This window comes from Perca fluviatilis, chromosome 5 (genome assembly GCF_010015445.1).
Source record: "Perca fluviatilis chromosome 5, GENO_Pfluv_1.0, whole genome shotgun sequence".
Taxonomy (NCBI): domain Eukaryota; kingdom Metazoa; phylum Chordata; class Actinopteri; order Perciformes; family Percidae; genus Perca; species Perca fluviatilis.
The window spans coordinates 28614087-28632975 of NC_053116.1; the positions used below are offsets into that span (position 1 = coordinate 28614087).

At 40.6% G+C, this 18889-nt stretch overlaps 1 protein-coding gene across 4 annotated transcripts in view; it reads left to right on the top strand.

Annotated features, from left to right (window-relative positions):
* The window catches only part of nphp4 (nephronophthisis 4), a 185863-nt gene that overhangs the window by 102040 nt on the left and 64934 nt on the right, over positions 1 to 18889 (top strand). For 3 of the 4 annotated variants that reach the window (XM_039800113.1, XM_039800114.1, XM_039800117.1), the window contains 3 exons: positions 546 to 678; positions 3977 to 4029; positions 14191 to 14328. In XM_039800113.1, the coding sequence (XP_039656047.1) occupies positions 546 to 678; positions 3977 to 4029; positions 14191 to 14328 (324 nt within the window). The remainder of the gene's footprint in view (positions 1 to 545; positions 679 to 3976; positions 4030 to 14190; positions 14329 to 18889) is intronic. The other variant, XM_039800115.1, reaches the window with a different exon arrangement.

The window sequence follows — 18889 nt, forward strand, 5'->3', positions numbered from 1 at the left end:
GTAACACAATAGCACAGAGGCATGTCTTTGTCGAAGGAACAAAATGTAAAGAATGCATTGAAATGTGTTAAGACATGGTGCTGTTTTCAGCACAAATATGTGTAAAAATGTTTCCCTGGCGACCAAAATGTTTACATTATCTAAATTGTTTTTTGGGCATCATGTGGTGCATTAAGACTACTCTCATACGGTACAAGGTCAGATTAAATCATCCTTTAATGCTCGGCACTGTAAAGCATCACAGTTTACAACACGCTTGTAGACAAATAATTGTCTGCAAGTCACATCTTTTTAGTGACCGTATCAAACTTTTCAAAGAGTGCAAAAGTCGTCATCTTGTGATGACTTCACTTTTCGCACCTAAGCTGTGAATTTTCACACAGCTCAGACATTTGAGAATAAGTACACGTCACCGCCACGTATCTCCTTCTTCTGTCGGCTATATCTCATTCATTCCAGTTTTGTTCTTCCCTACATAATCTGATCTGTTAAATCTCCAACAGTGTTTTATGTTACTGAAACGTGTGAAACTTTTTCCTCTCAAGGAGGCGAGGGATACCATAACATTTCGGCTGTCATCCAGTCTGGAAAGGAAGGCATCTAGCCCAAAGGCATCTCTGAGGACAAAGCAGGAGGATGTGCCACGTCAGAGAAGATCACCTTCATCACCTTCACAGGGTAAATATCATCATGTTATCCATAATGGCTTTTTAAGCACATAAATTAATTACTTGGAGGAGAATAGGAGTAAGCTTATATGCAGAGTTCCCCTCCAAGAAGGAGGTGACAGGGTCTTAACTGCTTAAAACGGACCGACATTTGGGTTTCACTTTCTTGTTTATTGGACCAGAAAGTGTGTGGTCTGTTTCTGCAAATTGTTTTGTGGGCACACCTCAAGTGTGCAGCAACACCCAGGTGTAATCAGCCAAAGTTCTAAGCAATCAGCACCAAACTAGCCTGTCCTCTGTATATGATGCAGCCCCCACCTCTGCAGTGTTATCTCAATTGCACCACCTGCTCTCTGCATGATTAGCACGCTTCATGATTGGGGTCTGAGGGGAATAAAGGGATAAACTCAAAGTGCCAGGAGAAGACTCTGGCAGTCCATTAGGGCCTCTTGATCTTGAACAAGACTTACTGTTGCTAATGTCTGCTCTCAGATGGGTACTTTGGCCGGAACATAGGCAACAACAAACACATCCAGTATTTTCACTCTTATACCATTATAGATACTGACTGAATTGTGCTTTTTAAATGGGAATACTGATACTGATAATTGTGGTATTTTCAGTGATAGCTAGTATTTGTGCTAACATCTATAGTAACCCCTTCCATTTTCTTTTCTGGAAGGGGTTACAGTATCAGTGTGTGCTGAATTTCCCTAACACAAGTCTTTTTTTCGTCTCTCCTAAATAAGCATGACCGTTGATGATATCCTTCCAAAAATAGCTCCTGAACCCCAAGCTTTAACGAGGCCTCCCACTGAAACAAAGTTTTGATAAATATTCCATCCCGCTCACAGCCAAAGATAAATGATGTGCCACTGTCTGCATCTCTTACTCAAACCCAAACCACTGGTTTGCTCTGTGCCTGTCAGTGAATTAATTAAAAGTGTAGTAAACACTACACACAGCCACTCAATCCCAGTGACAGCAGAAAGAACTTGAGTGGACCCCAGTCGTATACTCGATGATTGTCCCACTAATGATGCTGTTAACTTATCTTGGGAGAGAAGAATAGCGTTGATCAGGGCCTACTTAATGGGCGTGTGGAGAAGGCTTTTGGCAAAGTCTATTAATGACAATTTAATCAGTGTTCAAGTGTCCTTAGAGGATCGTCCAAGAATCCAGAATGATTTGGGCTAGTGTTCGGAGAAGAATGATATCATGAATCTCTGCCATTCTTTGATTTCAGCACCTTAATCATCTATCCATCCTACTTTGTTTGTGTGTAAAGTCTCAGTAAAAGCAGATTGAACCCAAAAGCAGGTCTCCAAGTCCGGGCCGGTAAGATAAAAAGTTTACTGGAGGTCACAAAAGTAAAATCCAGGCAGGCAGGGGAGATGGGGCAAGCGTATCTAATGCAGGATCAGGCTAGAGAGCAGGAGTTCAATGGGGAAGTGTGTGTGTGGGCGGTCATTACAGGTAAAACTCTGGAATCATCTGGAGGATCTGAAAGGACAGGAGAGATAGTACATGGGTACGGAAAAAGCAGACAAGGAAAGGTTAGGGTTAGAAACCTAAGTTATTCATCATAGACAATGACATGAGGGTGGAAATTTGGCATTTATCTATAATTTACCCTGGTTTTTTAAATGACCATCACACATCACTCGCTGCTCCTAATGATAAGCTGAGAGGGGTAACATATGGAGGCAATCTTGCGGTTTAAACACTGATGCGTCGTTGAATTGAATTTTAATTATGCAATCTTTACATATTTAAATCTTCCTTACGTGTTGTGCACGTAAAGGTGCTTGTGTCCGACTTGTACATCTGCTGGTTTGCTCAGCTGTCAAGAAGGCCTCTCATTGATCATGAATAAACGGCCAACTGCATGTTAGTCCAGCTAATGAGGTGAAACACATTCTTCCGCCGGCTCGAGATGTAAAACAGTGAGGAAATGGAAAGCCCTCAAAATAAAATGGCTGCCGGGGGGATGCCAGAGCACATTTGTGACGGAGAGCCAGCCAGTTCTGCTCTGTGTCCACTCTGTGTGCATGTAGTCTGAACAGATGGGAGCTACAGTAAGACACCCCGGGCAACTGAAGCAATTTCCAAAAGGCCAGTCAAGCCCAGCACAGAGAGCGAGAACGAGTGGGAGAGGAGGACAAAGAGATGTTGGAAAGCCTTTCATTTCAGTATTACCATGGCTACCAACTAAAAACCTCAGGAAGCATTGTTGGACTTTAAACTCAGTGTGACATCTAAATCCAACTCTGCCTCCTGATCTGTGTGAAATGGAGAGATGTGTTACTGATTGTAAGTAGTTTTGGTATCCCAGTGTTCAGTGGAGAATTATTTACTTTGCTGAAGTGATGCAGTACACATTGTCACAGTATATTCTTCATACCTCAGGATGCCACCTGAGTGCAAAACCAATCAACAACTTCCATTCCCTCTCACAAGCTGATATTCCACTGAATGTCTAACCACACTATACAATTAACAGTGCTGCCAGGGACGCAGAGCATGTTGTTAATGAAGCTTGTTAAACATTGAACTGGAGGTGTACATAATGTTAGCCACGTGATGTGCAGATGAAGACATTTACAAGAAACGGGATAAATGTTACACTAAGTTAATACTTAGGCCCCTGTTTTAACAATCTAAGCGCATGGCGTGAAGCGCCTGGCGCAGGTGCGTTTAGGACGTGTACGAATCCACTTTTGCTAGTTTAACGGCGGAAAAATGGTTCAAAAGGGTTATCCTTAGTGTCCTAATTAATCATAGTCAGGCGCATTTGTACCTTGTCGTATTGCTATTATGATGGTGGATTTGCACTGTAATATTTTGATTTTTAATCTTTTGCACGTTTGTGTGCTGCTGCGCGTCCCTGTGTGTGTAACAAGCATAGTGTGCGCGCGCTGTGCACGAGCCCAGGCACATTTTACTAATGCGCTGTTAAAATAACAATGAAATGCTGCATTATTGACTTTAGACCAGCTTTTTTGTTGGTCAATGGCGTGATCACTTTCCGATGCCTCAAGATAGCAATACGCCAAGAATGCACCTGAACACACCTCCCTGTAGGACCAGCACGCCCATGGGCGCAGGTGCATTTGCTATTTAAACGGTGTGGGCGCTGGACAGGAAATTGACAACTGCGTCGGTCTTACACTAGCAAAGGGACTTGCGTCGGGCTTTGTGCGGGTGCAAGATAGGGTGCTTCATAATGTTAGTTTACACTTAACAAGGTGGATAGACAGGTTTTTGTTTTGTTTTTAATCTTCTTTTGTTTTGCTCCTGTTTTTCAGGTCAAAAATCCATTCCACCAGCTTCTCCTCCAGAATCTCCTCAAGGCCCCGGGGTAAGACAGCTTATCACCTACTCAACTTAAACTAGTGACTAAACCCTAAATGCTAAAACAGCTAGTGTTATGACAAGAAGGCTTTGTCAGAAGTTCCTTGTTTCACTAAAAGCAAGTGTACACCGCAAGCATTTGACTTTATAGCTGCTTTTGTACTAATTTCTCTCTTTCTTTATATAAAAGAAGACTCTCAGAAACTCTTCCTTTATATTGCACATTTCAAGCATGCAAATGGTATCTGGCTCTTGTCTGTACTTAATGGTACAAATGGATTCCAGTTAACAGCTGACCTGGAGTGATTCCTGGCTGGATGACATGATCAGGTAGCCCCTCTAGCAGTTCCCTTGGATACAGCTCCCCTTTTGTGCTCTTTAGAGATAGATCATAAATCTTGACTAACCCACAGTCATGCTGTGTCTGGTTTGTAGACAGAAATTGCTGTTCAAGCCTATAGACATTTTTTAAAAATGTCAGAGAAAATGCATTATCTGTCCCAGATCTCTCTGCAACAATGTGATTAGAAAGCATTATTGGCATCTTTTAATCTTTTGACTCACCTGTGTGAGATTCCAGAAAGATTTGGTCTATCAAAATATCCTGCAGCCAGAGTTTAACTGAATATGTATGCAGCTGGCTTGGCAAAGGAAAAAAAAAGTGTGAGGGCGTGTTTCTGTTGAAAATGCTAATCTTGGAAAACAAGATATTCGTGTGTGTCAATCATGGAACAGTTAAATCACCACAGAAACCTGGGAAATAGGAGTAATGCTGATGACAATAATCATGCCTAGTTGCATTAAATCAGATTAAATGTCACATTAGCATCAGTATATGTTAGAGGCTTCCTGCAGGCAACTGATATAGCACTGATCAATTGTACATTAACAATGTCATAAATTTAACTGCACCGTAATTATCCACCCATCGTGGGTGACAATGAATGACTCATATCCCATTGTTAGTAAAGTGTCGACATCGACCACATGTAACATATACCAACACTGTGTGTTGCTGTGTGTGTATTTTGTGTTTCTGTTCATCATGACTGAGCTAAGCTACCGTTACCATCATCCCTCAGCCTGAGTGGAGGTGCCAGTGGAGACTGGGAGTTGTGATGGATGCTGCTCTCTCTCAGGATGAGGCCAGAGATGCACACACACACACACACACACACACACACACACACACACACACACACACACACACACACACACACACACACACACACACACACACACACACACACACACACACACACACACACACACAGAGCTGAGGAGGAGAGAGGTTTGTTTCAGTGTTAGCTCTCTGGACCAAAATGAGCTGCAGCCTGTATTGTAGACTAATTTAAATTGAACCAACAGGGGCTGGGAGCTGTGGGAGCGCTGTACCCATGAACTCAACAAATCGACCCTCATTTTGATTAAGCAGCAAGGGCGGTGGAAGCCTGCAAGTGGGCAGCTCCCAGTGGCTAGACAAAGACAACTATGGTCATACTGGGCAGCTGTTAGGGGATGACATTAGAAGATGGTGGTGCTTAGCTGGATATACAGTATACCACTGTGCATACACAGTCTTTTTTTATATCTCATAATTCCCAAAACATCCAGTCTACCAAACAGGCAGAATTAATTCGAAAAGAAATTTTCAGTGTGTGATATTTTCAGCAGTATTTCCACTGCAAATTAGTAGATGCTTATATCATATTTCCAAGGTTTAAGGATTAAAGTTCAACCACATTTTACCAAAGGAGCAATTAACCTTGCACCAAAGGTGAATCACACATTGTAAGACAGAAAAAAAACATTTATTAAAGAAAGGGTCTGCCGCACACATCACCATTAGATTAGATGACCTTACTGAGAGCAATTTTAATAGAGGGGCTCCTGATGACAATACTGTATGTGAAAATTATCAGCCAACTCTGCAGTTCTCCGCAGCTCTACAAAGGCTTTTAGCCTCTTTTAGCTCATTGTTTTGATCCTCTAGTCCGCAAAACACTGCTCCCATCAACCTTGTTTCCAGATGTTGCACACAGCTGTTTTCAGCAAAAACGCTGTGATAAACCCACTGCACGCTACCTGCCCAGCAGAGAAGGACAGACAGATGAAGTTAGTGACAAGCTGGTGAAGTGTGTCAAATATCCAGCAGCTCAAGAGACAGGAGTTGGTGGAGTCCTTAAAGGGGTGATAGAATGATTATATAGGGTATTTTACACTGTTCCTTAAGGTCTCCTAATGGGGTATGTAACATTGGTTGGGCTGAAAATTGCCCGAATGCTATTTTATTAGGCCCTTAACTACCCTGTGAATATGGCTCTATTTGGAACAAGAGCTTTTCTTCCAAATATGGTATGCTAATGAATATTCAGAATGAGCTACGCGCTGATTGGTTTGAGCAAACTATATAGAAACATATGGGAGACTCAGCAGCAGGCCGCATATTTCAGACACTGCAATGTTATACATTGTTTGTCGGGCTATTTCGTTATTAAATTCACTTCTGAGACTTTTTTAAGCGAGAAATCAACTATATAAAGCTCAAATATGGGCCATTTTACGAAAATTGATGGCTAATTGCAAATTTGGTAAGACTGTGTGTCGGAGTTCAGCCACTGGTGCTGCCTCGCCGCCCGCCGGTGCTGCCTCCAAGCGGCGTTTATTTCCCCAATCGTTTGTTTAAATAACTCAACACATTATAATTACACACATTAAAAGAGTAACTGGAACCTGTGGTAAGAGAATGCTGGCGTAACAAGTTCGCTGACCACGCTTTCACTCACTTACACCGGGCATTTAGCTAGCAGGAAGAGGGGAGTTGCAGGCCCTGGAGCTCTGTCAGAGCAGCGGCGTTTCGTAGTCCATTAGCCCAAAACGGTGACTTTGCGCGAGTATGGAGTGCTGTGGGTTGCCAGCCGTGACTGAGATCCATCTACCTCACAGCAGGCCGGGGTCTGCGAAGGAAGGCAGGCCAGGTGGCGAGGCAGCTACGCAGGCAGCACTGGCGCTGAACTCCGACACACAGGCGGACAAAATTTGCAATTAGACATCAATTTTCGTAAAACGGCCCGTATTTGACCTCTACATAGTTGATTTCTCGCATAAAAAAGTCTCAGAAGTGAATTTAATGGTAAAATAGCAGATGAACAATGTATACAATTTCTGAGATCTGCACGACCTAGATTCAGAAGACTAACTGATCTCAGGTCAGTTGTGTAGCCTATGTAAATGTTGGGGCGTGACAAAGAGAGAGACTAGAGCCAAATGAGGAGGAGCCGCAATAGTTGACGTCAACTATGGGGCTCGTTGAGATTCGCCCGTTTTCAGAGGCAGTTTCAAATAGTGAGATTTGCAGAGAAAAGAGGTGTCAATGGGATTTAGAGGTTCTATGTATGTCCTAGTTACCCACTAAACTATCATTATTCAACTATGACAAGGTAAAATCGGTTTTGCATTCTATCACCCCTTTAAGCAAAGCGAACACGAATAAGTGACTTACATTCATTCGTTGGTTATCTAGAAACACAACTACAAATGAATGCTAAGGTTGCCTGGTCTGCTGAATGTGTCAAGAGACAAAGGTTTTCTAAAACGTAATAGGGTGTTACTATATCAGATGTTTTCAGCTTGTTCCACTGCTCCCAAGTGGCCAAACTAAATCATTGAAAGCAGCATTACATTTACAGTGAATGTATCTAATGATATAACAATTTATAATACATTCATATTGAGTAAATAAGGGTGTAAAGCAGCAGCCATTAGTGCCCTGGCTGCTCAGTTTGCACACCATAGATATTTATCTGATGGCTATCCAGGATTCTGCATAAAGAAATGAAGCAGAAAACACTCTGTGAAGCCATGCCACTGCTGTTGGCAGTCACCCTACAATTCATCACGACTCTAGTGTTGCTGCAAAATTCACAAATACAGTCTCTGCATCTCCCTAGATCTGTGTATTCTACCCTTTCAAAGATACTGTTATAAAAATACAGTTATTTCAATCCTAAAATGATTTTGCCCGTTCAACAAAAAAATTCCTTTCTCTTCAACATGGCTGTCAAGCGCTGATTAAGCATCCTCCTCTGAAATGGCTCTGTAAACAAGCCGTACGCTCCGGCTCTGTCTGTCTACATTGTTGGATCTGACAACTTTCTCTTGCTCGCATAAATTATTGATCCTTGACACTCTCGGCTTTCCGTGGTGCAGAATGCTAAGGGTCTTGTGGTATTTATGGCCAACATTTGGGAGAGCAGCTTAGTTTGTTTGCCTGTGTTGATGATGATTTCTCGCATCGGGCTGCGATCATGTTTCAGGGTCATGCTCGTGTTCTGTCGACCCAGGTGGTCTTGTAGTCCATGGGCCGAAGGTGAGGCCATGTTTCAGTTTGTTGCTGGCAGAGGGCTATTTGGCAGCTGGCACTGGCTCAGACACACCTCATCGCTGCATCTCTCTTTTACGCAGAGGTAGTTGTATTAAAATGTCTATTCAAAAGAATAGGATTCAAGATTTCTGACCATTGTTTATTGTACGACTCTGTTTTAGCACACAATTATCGCTCAGCCTTACTCGCATCCCATCCCCTTTGTTCACACTTTGACTTAGTACTTTCTCATGCATCTCTAATATTTTCCTCTTTTTTTGTGCTTTATTGTGTCACCTTTTGTTTTTAGTATTTGATTCCAGTAATCTCTTCCTCTTTTTCACTTGTTCTGCTTCTTGATCATCCTCCCTTTCAAACCACACATGCCTTTCACTTTCTTTCTTTGAGACACATGATGAGCTTTACTCCATATCATGGTCTCTCCCTCTCTCATACACACATACTGACCATCTGGAAACAGCCAAATGAACATTACTGTAGGTTTTTGTTGAACACACACACACACACACAACACACACACACACACACACACACACACACACACACACACACACACACACCACACACACACACACACACACACACACACACACACACACACACACACGCAGGTCCAATCAAGCCAGAATGTGAACAGATGATCTGTTTGGCTGTCAGGGCAAACAGGCAGAGTTCAGAACATTGGCAGCCACAGCATTGCCACTACTAATTGCCTCTGCGTATTCTCTTGGTGTGTGGGTGTGAGCTGTTAGTGTGTGTGTGTGTGTGTGTGTGTGTGTGTGTGTGTGTGTGTGTGTGTGTGTGTGTGTGTGTGTGTGTGTGTGTGATCCCCACATGAAGAGTGAGTATGGTGTCTTTCACACCCTCTGTGCGCAGGACGTAGTGACTCAATGTGAGAGGTGTGTGTGTGTGTGTGTGTGTGTGTGTGTGTGTGTGTGTGTGTGTGTGTGTGTGTGTGTGTGTGTGTGTGTGTGTGTGTGTGTGTGTGTGTGTGTGTGTGTGTGTGTGTGTGTGTAAAATGATGTAGTATGACTTAGCAGTACTTGTGATGACTGATTTGTGACAGCCCAGTGGTCTTGACATTTTAGGACATTTTTGAATTGTGGGGACATTTCGACCAATCCTCACAGCCAAAACAGCTCATTTTATGGGTTACGCCTACATGTAACATAGTATTTGTGAGCGAGCAAACTGTGGAGTGGCAGGCAGTTTCGAATGAAGATATCCACTCTGAAAGCATGTCAGTCAAATCACTTTAACATCTCTATATCAGTGACATTTTGTTTGTACAATTTATTTTAAAATGAACCCCAAAACTATCTTGTCAGTATTTAAACACTCAACAGAGAGAATGAAAAGGCGGCTGTAAAACGTTGTTGAAGGTGAACACTAAACAGCAGCTGCTTTCAGCTTGAATTCAGTTAGTTAAGATAGATTCCATGACTGCTTAACAATACTAGATATTATATGGCTTGTAATCCCATGGGAGATGGGCCAGATGTTTGGTATCACAGAAATAAAAACTAAATGATTTAAGGCAGATATTGATATTTGAGAGTTTGAATATTCAACAGATTATTTAGCATTAAAAACATAGCATAAACAAACTTTTGTTGTTAAGGTGATGATGACCTGCTGGAGGATCAGCCATTACAAGCTCGTGCTGTGCAGCCAAACATTGCTCAAACCCACACGTACATGAGTTTTATTATTTTCTTTTTTTTTCTTCTTTTTAACCAAATTTTCAGGGTGATTTTGGGGGAAGTGTGCATAAAACAACTCACAAGATATCTAGAATATTTCCATTTGATGGAATGGTGCAGTCATCAAAAACATGCAGTCTGCTGTTTAATTATTTCACTCAGTGCAAACATCATATGTCTTCAATGGAGATTTGGAACAAGCTGATGCAGACAGTGTGGAATAAGATGATTTTTCAAACTTTAAAGGGTAACACTTGAAGGTATCGACATAATCGTGACATGACACTGTCATAACTATGACATGACACTGTCATGAACGTGTCATAAACGTTATAAACAAGTCACAAACGTTTATGACTTATGTCATTAAGTGTCATTCGGTTTTTGTCATGACAAGTTGACATTGTTTGGGATGTCTTGATTATGACAACTTGACATTAATCAAAGTGACATTATCAGAAGTTTTCTTGGTCATGACAAGTTGACATTAAATTAGTTTGGGATGTCTTTGTAATGACAACTTGACATTAACCAGGATGACATTACCAGAAGATGTATTTGTCATACAACTTGACATTAAATTTCTTTGGAGTGTCCTTATTAAGACAACTGGACAGTAAACAGGATGACATTATGTCAACTTGTCATGACCAAGACAACTTCTGGTAATGTCACTTTGATTAATGTAAAGTTGTCATAATCAAGACAACCCAAACAATGTTTGTAATGTTTATAACGAATCTATCTCTTTCTATCCCTGACCCTGTCTTTCACTGGTTGAAGCCTGAAAATATTGTAACCAAATTAATAACATTTCGCGGAGTCCGCGAAAGGAGAACCCAAAGCACAATGGCGGCGAGGCAAAAGTCAGGAAATTTGACCAAGTGCAAGGTCCAAAGTCTGTAGTGAAATGCAATTGCAAATTTCCTCTTCATTGCGTAAAAGGCCAAAACACTTCTACCTCAATTATAGCGCCCCCTACAGGGCGACCATCACCAAATCTGGTGAAAAGCCGCAGAGTGGCATGTCGAACAATAATCTCAAGTTTTGTGATGATAGCATTTACTGCAGCAGAGATATTTCAATTGCAAATTATTCCCATTTAAATGCATTGACGTTCGTGTTTTGTGGCTAGCTACGAAAATTAGTTTGCTTGTAAATTGCGAATGGTGTAACGTAGCAAAATTCTATTGATAACTTTAGGTCAGGTCCGTATGGAGATGCTACCTACCAAGTTTCGTGCCAATAGCTTGCACGGCCTAGGAGGAGATGGAAAAAGTTTGTTTTGCGCATTGCGCGATATTGCGAATAAACTTCTTAGCGCAAATGGGCATGGCCTATATCATCAGACTCAGATGGATTCAAGGAACACGTGGATATAAGGGTTTCTATTCTGCGATGTAGACTGTGGGAGTTACAGGCAAAAACACGTTTTATGTGATTATAGCGCCACCTAGTGGTCGATGTGTGTAATATTTGGTAGGTAAGGTTCATGAACCATTGTACATCTACACTGTAAATTTTAAGTTGCTCACATTAGTGTAAGGGGTGAATCCAAACCTGGGTCCCATAGGCCACGGCCACTTTGACGAATCAGTACCCCACTGTAGGCGTGGCCTCAGGAGTGGTCCGAGATGGTACACTCAAAATTTCGTAAAAATCGGATGAGCCGTTCATGAGATATAAACTTTTTGTAATTGTAGCGCCCCCTAGTGGCCAATATTTTTAAAATTGGTTGGGGAGCCTTAGAGGGTCATGACAAACAAGAATCTAAAGATTCGCAATGATACTAGTTATTTTGGCCGAGATATGGCAACGTTTGTGTCTTCGTAGTTAGCTACACAAATTTGTTTGTGCGTAATTTATGCAATTTTCATCCGACAAAAATTCTTTTGATAACTTTTTGTCAGGTCGGTCTGGAGATGCTATGTACCAAGTTTCATGCAGATCAGTCGCACGGTCTTACCCTCACCTTAACCCTAACTATAACCATTGCCGCGCTGCCTGGAAGAAGACGTTGGGGGCTAAAAACACCAAACACCGCACAGTGGGAGGAGCTGTGTGTGTGTTTGTCTGTGTGAGCGAGACACAAGTGACAGAGAGACTGAGGAGAGCAGTGAAAGGAAATGCAGAAGAACGTGTTTTAAATAGTGTTTTTTTTTTTTTTTAAATGTGCGGCGGCCGGTGTTGATAGTGAGGCGCACCGCCACACATAAATCTATGTGTGGGAAACACTGCTGGTGCTTCTTCAGCTCACAGCTACACTGTAAACTAAATGTTTCCTGTTTTCCATACATTTAGTGTTTCATCATGACATGTCACAGTAGCAAATTGAGTCTGAACAGTGTTTGTTAGATATGGAAGAAGAGGTTTGGAGTGAATGGGAATGTATGTTTGATCTATTTCAAGGCAAAGGGGAATTAATGTAAACCACTGTAAAATCCTCACAATCATAGCAGAGTCAGTGAGTGAGTGTATGTATTTCCAACAGATCACTGGGTGAATCAACATCTCCTCTTTTACTGTTCAGTACGGTTGAAATACCTTTATTGGCTCCATTTGTTTTGATCATAGCAGATTCAAAGTGTTGAGTTTACATTAACAGCAAACACCATCAGCAGCTAACTAAAAATGGAAAAATAAAAAGTTTAAAATCTCAACAAATCCTCCAAATTAAACAAGAAAATACATTGTTTGTCCATGCCTCCTAAAACAACAGAAACCAAATGACGCCCCCATCGCCAGGACAACTTCATTTTGTTGGTGCCTTTTTAGTCATTACAAATCACTGTTGGTGATTTAAGTGGCCTTAGGTTTTAACAATCATTGTCATGCTTTAAAAATACAACAACGTTGAACGGCAGTTTGAAAGGAGAAAGGAACAGTTTCCCGTGTTTACATCTGGTGTATTGTTGATCCAACCATCCAAGATGAAAACATTAAAGCGCCCATATTATACTCATTTTCAGGTTCATAATTGTATTTTAAGGTTGTACCAGAATAGGTTTACATGGTTTAATTTTCAAAAAACACCATATTTTTGTTGTACTGCACAGCTCTCTCTCACTACTGTAGATCCTCTTTTCACCTGGTCTCTGTTTTAGCTACAGAGTGAGACCTCTTTTCTTCTTCTTCTTCTGTACAACCTTTGATTGCACTCGCACATGCTCAGTAGCTCAGATGTAGATCATGTCAGCTAGCTAGCTCCATAGAAGTAAAAGACAGGCTGTTTCTCCAACTTCAGTCAGTTACAAGGCAGGATTAGCTGGGAGACTTCTAAATGAGGGCGCACATGTAAGTAGTTCTTTTGTAGATTATGATGAACTTGTGTGTGTTGTAGCAGTGCTTTGCTATTGAGAACGAGGTACCATGCTAGTGTTAGCATTAGCGTTAGCATGCTAATGCTATGAGCTAACTGTTGCGGTTAGCCAGCTCATTTCGGATTGTGACGTCACAGTCCGAGCCGATTTTGAACAGCTCACTAGGAGACTGAAGGCAGGACACATTCAGAAACCATATCTCACTCAAAACAGCATGGATGGAGTTTTTTTCAAAGTTTGTATGTGTGTGGAAGCACCAGAGACCCAAAAGAACACCCCAAATACCAGAAAAAGTGTTTTTTTCATAATATGGGCACTTTAACCTTGTTCTCTGTACGTGGAGTGGCCATGCTACTGGGCTGTTTTTGGATCATATTTAACTATTAATAAAAGTCCACTATTGCTAGTAATTGATATATGTTTGCCACCCATGTATAACTATGTAGTAAGACAACTGTAAGGACCAACAGCAACTCTCAAACTATTAGCTGCTTTTGTTTCCAGTTTCCAGGTCTTCAGAAGCAAGAAGGGAGCAGACAAACCGTTTAGAATTTGATCGCTGTGGGATGACAGCGTTGAAGGATTGTGGGTGGAGAAGCGGGTGGCGTGAGAAGGGCTTATAAGTGCCAAAGCAGTGTAATGGTCTGTTTTTGTCATCTGAGATATGGCACATGTGTCTCTCTGTCGTAAAGTATATTCCTCAGCCCTGTTGTTCATAATCATAATAATAACAGCAAATCATTTGCATTGTTTCTCTGCAGCTCTCACTGTCTCAGCTGGCAGCTACTTCACGCTACCCAACCATCAGCCACTCCAGCTCGGCGTTGCCTTGGCAACAGTCGTTTCCTTCTTTGCTCCATCCTTCCCCATTGGCATCGGCTCACCAGCTGTCACATGTCGTAAGATTTCCACCCCCGTACGCTTACACACACACACACACACAGACACACACAGACACACACAGACAGACAGACAGACAGACAGACAGACACTGAGTAAAATACACAAGCAAAACCGGAGTCGTAGGTACATTTACACACAAACATAGCAACACTTAGTACATAGTACACATTTGCCTTTTTACAATCCCTAAGGATATTCAGACAGTCACTCACTTGAGTTCAAAGACACACTCACCTTTACAGGACACAATGTGTTTGGTGAAATACACTGAATATAAACAGAATTTTGTTTGTCTCAAGAAAACTCTTCAATATGGTATTTGTGTATTAAGTGTTGATGCCCGACGAGGTCCGGCGGACCACTTCGCTTTAGACGGTTCTGGCCTCCCAGTCGTCCATTAATTCCTGATTATTGACACCTAGTTGGGCATTAACCCTTACATGTGCAACATTCATTGTGTATACATTAAGTCATTGTCTCATTTCTTCTGTATTAAGTTTTCTTCCTTCCCATTTATTATCACAGTCCATTGTGAGGCTTTTTCAGAGCTTTCCTGGCCCGTCCACCTGCTTTTACGCCTCAGCACAGCTAAGAAAGACTTTGCTCATAATCTATCTAGACAGCAGTAGCTTTAATGGGTTTTCTACCATATTTTATGCACAAAATCCATATAGCTTAAGCTATGAATCATATTGCAGGAATAATCCAGGAATTGTGGATTAGGCTTATTGGAGATAACAATATAATCATACTCACAAATAGCTAAAAAAAGACACAATTCAATTTGGTTTTGAAAGACTGACTAGGTTGTGCTGTCGAAAAACTGTTAGAACAACGAATCTGTTTCCTATATACAGTATGTATAAATACACTGGTAGTAAAAAGTTTAGAACATCCTGTATTTTAGCATTTTTGGTTACATTTCAAGCATATTATACCATGAAATATGATACAGGTACAAAGGAAATAAGATCCAATATCTTCCAAAACACTATCATATCAGTTTGGGTATTTCCTCATTTAGAGATCAATTTAACACATACAGTACAGGTTGACTTTTAGTTATCAGAGTTAGAGAAGTTTTAAATCTAAAACACTGAATCAACATTAACTAATATCCTTACTCTTCACATTTGTTGATCGTTATTTTAATTTTGGAAAATTAGGGAAAATAATGTTTTCAGTCATCTGCTTACCCCTTTTAAAAAAAAAAAAAAACCAAAAAAATATCTTTTTATCCCTGTGAGAGGGTGTAATACTGTGGACTGTTTTGCCTAAGCAATAATGTATCTATCTGTTAGCCATGAACAGCTTGTTAACTAGAAGATGACATATTTTGGGATAATAATTTATCTAATTACTGAAATGCATTACTGTAATTTTGATTAGCCTTTAGGCATATCTAGATACTATACATGTATACTGAGAGCTCAATGAATTAATCTGGAGACTATTAGTATTAAAGTGAGCCTATATAACATTTGCTGAACAGCTGCCACTGATTGCCACAAGTGGAAATAGCATAATGTTAAAGGCTAAAACATAGTCTAACAGTAGCTCAAGTAGAGATGAGTCTGACTCAGTAATATCAGTTAGAAAGTCATATTTATCTTAAGTTTGCTAACATTAGCTACCAAAAGCTACTGGTCATACCAGACCAGCTAAGGCTGTAGCTGCACATTGTATTGAATGGATGATGGGTGTGTTTCATTGCTTACGAATTCAAGTTTTCATCAGAAAAAAATGAATGCGGTATTTCTTCTTTCAATAGTTATATAAACTTGCTTTAAGGGTCACATCCTGATACGGTTTTAAACATTAGTCTTATTTCTTTTAAATTCAGTTTACAGTTCAAAATAAAAGCTATAAATAAAAAATAAAAAAATAATATAAAAATTGTGGTTAGTTGTCTCATACTTTGCAGCTGATACTGTACAATGCTTTGTTTAAACACTGTCAACATAAAAGCCGTGGATAAAAGCATTATATCCCTCGTCCCCTGGCTGCTATCACTTTTCAGGTACGATACATTCTTTGTGCATATATTGAGTCATTAAATCAGCTTGCAGAATTTATTGTTTAAACCTCCATTTGTCCTTGTTCATAACCTCAACACACCTGCCTATAAAAAGCAGTTGCTCATATGTCAACCACAGCATAGGCTTGATGGCAGCATGTTCAGATACAGTATTAAGCCATTACTTTGAGCCTTTTAAACATACTAAGGGTTCTAGACCATGCCTTTGCATCCACTAAGGTTATTTTACTGCAGGCTGTTTGATTAGAGGGGAACATGGATGTGCATGTTGCAGCATGACTTTGGTCGAGGTTATTACCAGCATGTTTGATGAAATGCCCAATAATGAACAGCCATGCATGTCCTCTGATAGGCCAATCTGAACCATGCACATGTATCAAAGAGCAGAAAAAAACACTTGACTGGAAAATGACACCATTGGCACTCCTTAGCTAATTATCTGCGCTAATACCCCTCCAGCTGCATGTCTGTCAATGACAAGAAGAGGGGATTAATGTTTATCACAAAACATTTAGAAATGTTGAATTGATCCACAGGCATTAACAGTTCTTTTTCTTTTCCTACATCACTGATATTGTGAAGGAGAAAGAAGCAAAAGTGGATAACGAGCAACACAAAAGAATGTCAGTAACTGAATTGCAGATTAAATGTAAGGCTGGCTCAAAGTCTAAACATAAACAATATGTTGTTTGCATTTAACTCATCACAATGGTGTTGCTGATTCAGTCCTGTTCGCTTTTACCTTAAATTAAAATGGGAAATTGACTGTCAATGGCAATTTAATTCAATTAGAAGTTACCACAGTTGAGTACATTCTCATATCAGAAAGGGACACAAACATTGCACAGAAAATACGTCCTCTTTGCACAACGAAAAAGTAAGTTAACACTTTACATTATGGGTCCTTGTAAGTATCCAAAGCCTGATATATCTTATTCGTCTGTGCCATAATGCTCTGTTGTCCAAAAACTATTAAAACACATCAATAAACCACACTGTTGCACTGGGTGACATTTTCCTATTTTTAATGAATCCAACATACACTGTCCTGCTGGCAATGAGGAAAGTCCAACATGGACTCAAATGTTTGCCCTTTTTCACATTTGTTCACAAGTCTGTACCACCCTGTAATCGATCAAACATTTGGAATGCAGACCCCAGTCTGAATCTCTTTTTTTGTTCTCTGTGTGCAAGTCCTCTCCTGCTGCACTACACAGTCCTGCTGCCATAAACTCTAACTAGTGAAGGAAATGTGTGTTAATCCATGGCTGGAAATAGTTCCCAACAAATTGAGTAATGAGTAATGTCTTCTATAGTCTCGCATTGTCAGACCTCTCCAAAGCGCTGTGTCAGTGCTGAAGTATGGTCTGGCTACACCACTTACCTATTCTGGGATCTTTGAAAGAAAAAAAAAAAGAACTTCTGTCTTTTTTGTATTTCTTTAAACAAATCACAATTGTTCTGAATGGTGCTAAGCCCCGGATGCAGCAACAGTGCCCTTGCAAAATAAATAGCGGAGATAGGAAAAGGACATCTGACATCTGAATCACCTCAATCTATCCCTGATATTCTGCCCTTCGATAGCTCGAGGAGTTGCATTGGCACATCTTACCACTTTCTCTCAGTGATGTATTGTCTTCATGTCAAGTTTATTTATGGAGCATTTTTAACAAACGGGTATGTTATAGAGGTCTTTGCAGGAAACAAGTCACACAAAAGCAAATCAAATCCATTGTTATAAAACAGTAGCAATAAAACAGTTCAACACAAAAGAAACAGAAAGCAGGAGCAAATCTCAAGATTTAAAAACCAACATACTGTAATTAATTAATTTCTAATTGGCACGGCAGCTTGTAGAGAGTGATTGATGAGACAAAGTCACACCTTCTGCCTCAGACGTCTCCTTGTTTTCCACACAAGTCACTTTCGAAATAAGAATAGCAGAGCACAGTTTCTGAGATGTGCACGTCATCCTTTTCATCTTTGGCTGCAGAACATGTCGATTTAGTATAGTACAGTACGTTGATGGTCAGGGCTATTTAATGCCTTGTAACTTACAGATGGGGGCTCAGAATCCATGCAGGCATTTAAAAGGACTGAGTAAATGTAGAACAGATGTAGGAGTACTACTGTGTATTGAAGAAGTGTTATGCTACTGTAAGCGTAGGGTTGGCTCAGTCAGAATATTAGGCAATTTCCATAATCAGTTCTGACAACTCCACCACTAGCTTTCTCTCTTACTGCCGTGTTGCTTTGTTCTAAGCCCCCATGACACAATTTTATTGTCCATGTAATTTCCATGCATCCAGCTGCCAATTAGTGAAGTCCTTTTTTTGGATTCCAATCCTTTCTGCCCACAACTGTACTACAGTGCAGTCGTTTCATGTTGTTGCACTTGCCTTCCCCCTTACTTTTTGGTTTACTGTGTGCGTCTCATTGGCGGAAATATTAGCCTGAACTGCAGACACTCTTGAGCTTTCCTGGCCTCTTATAGATTTTAGCTATAGACCGTACAACAA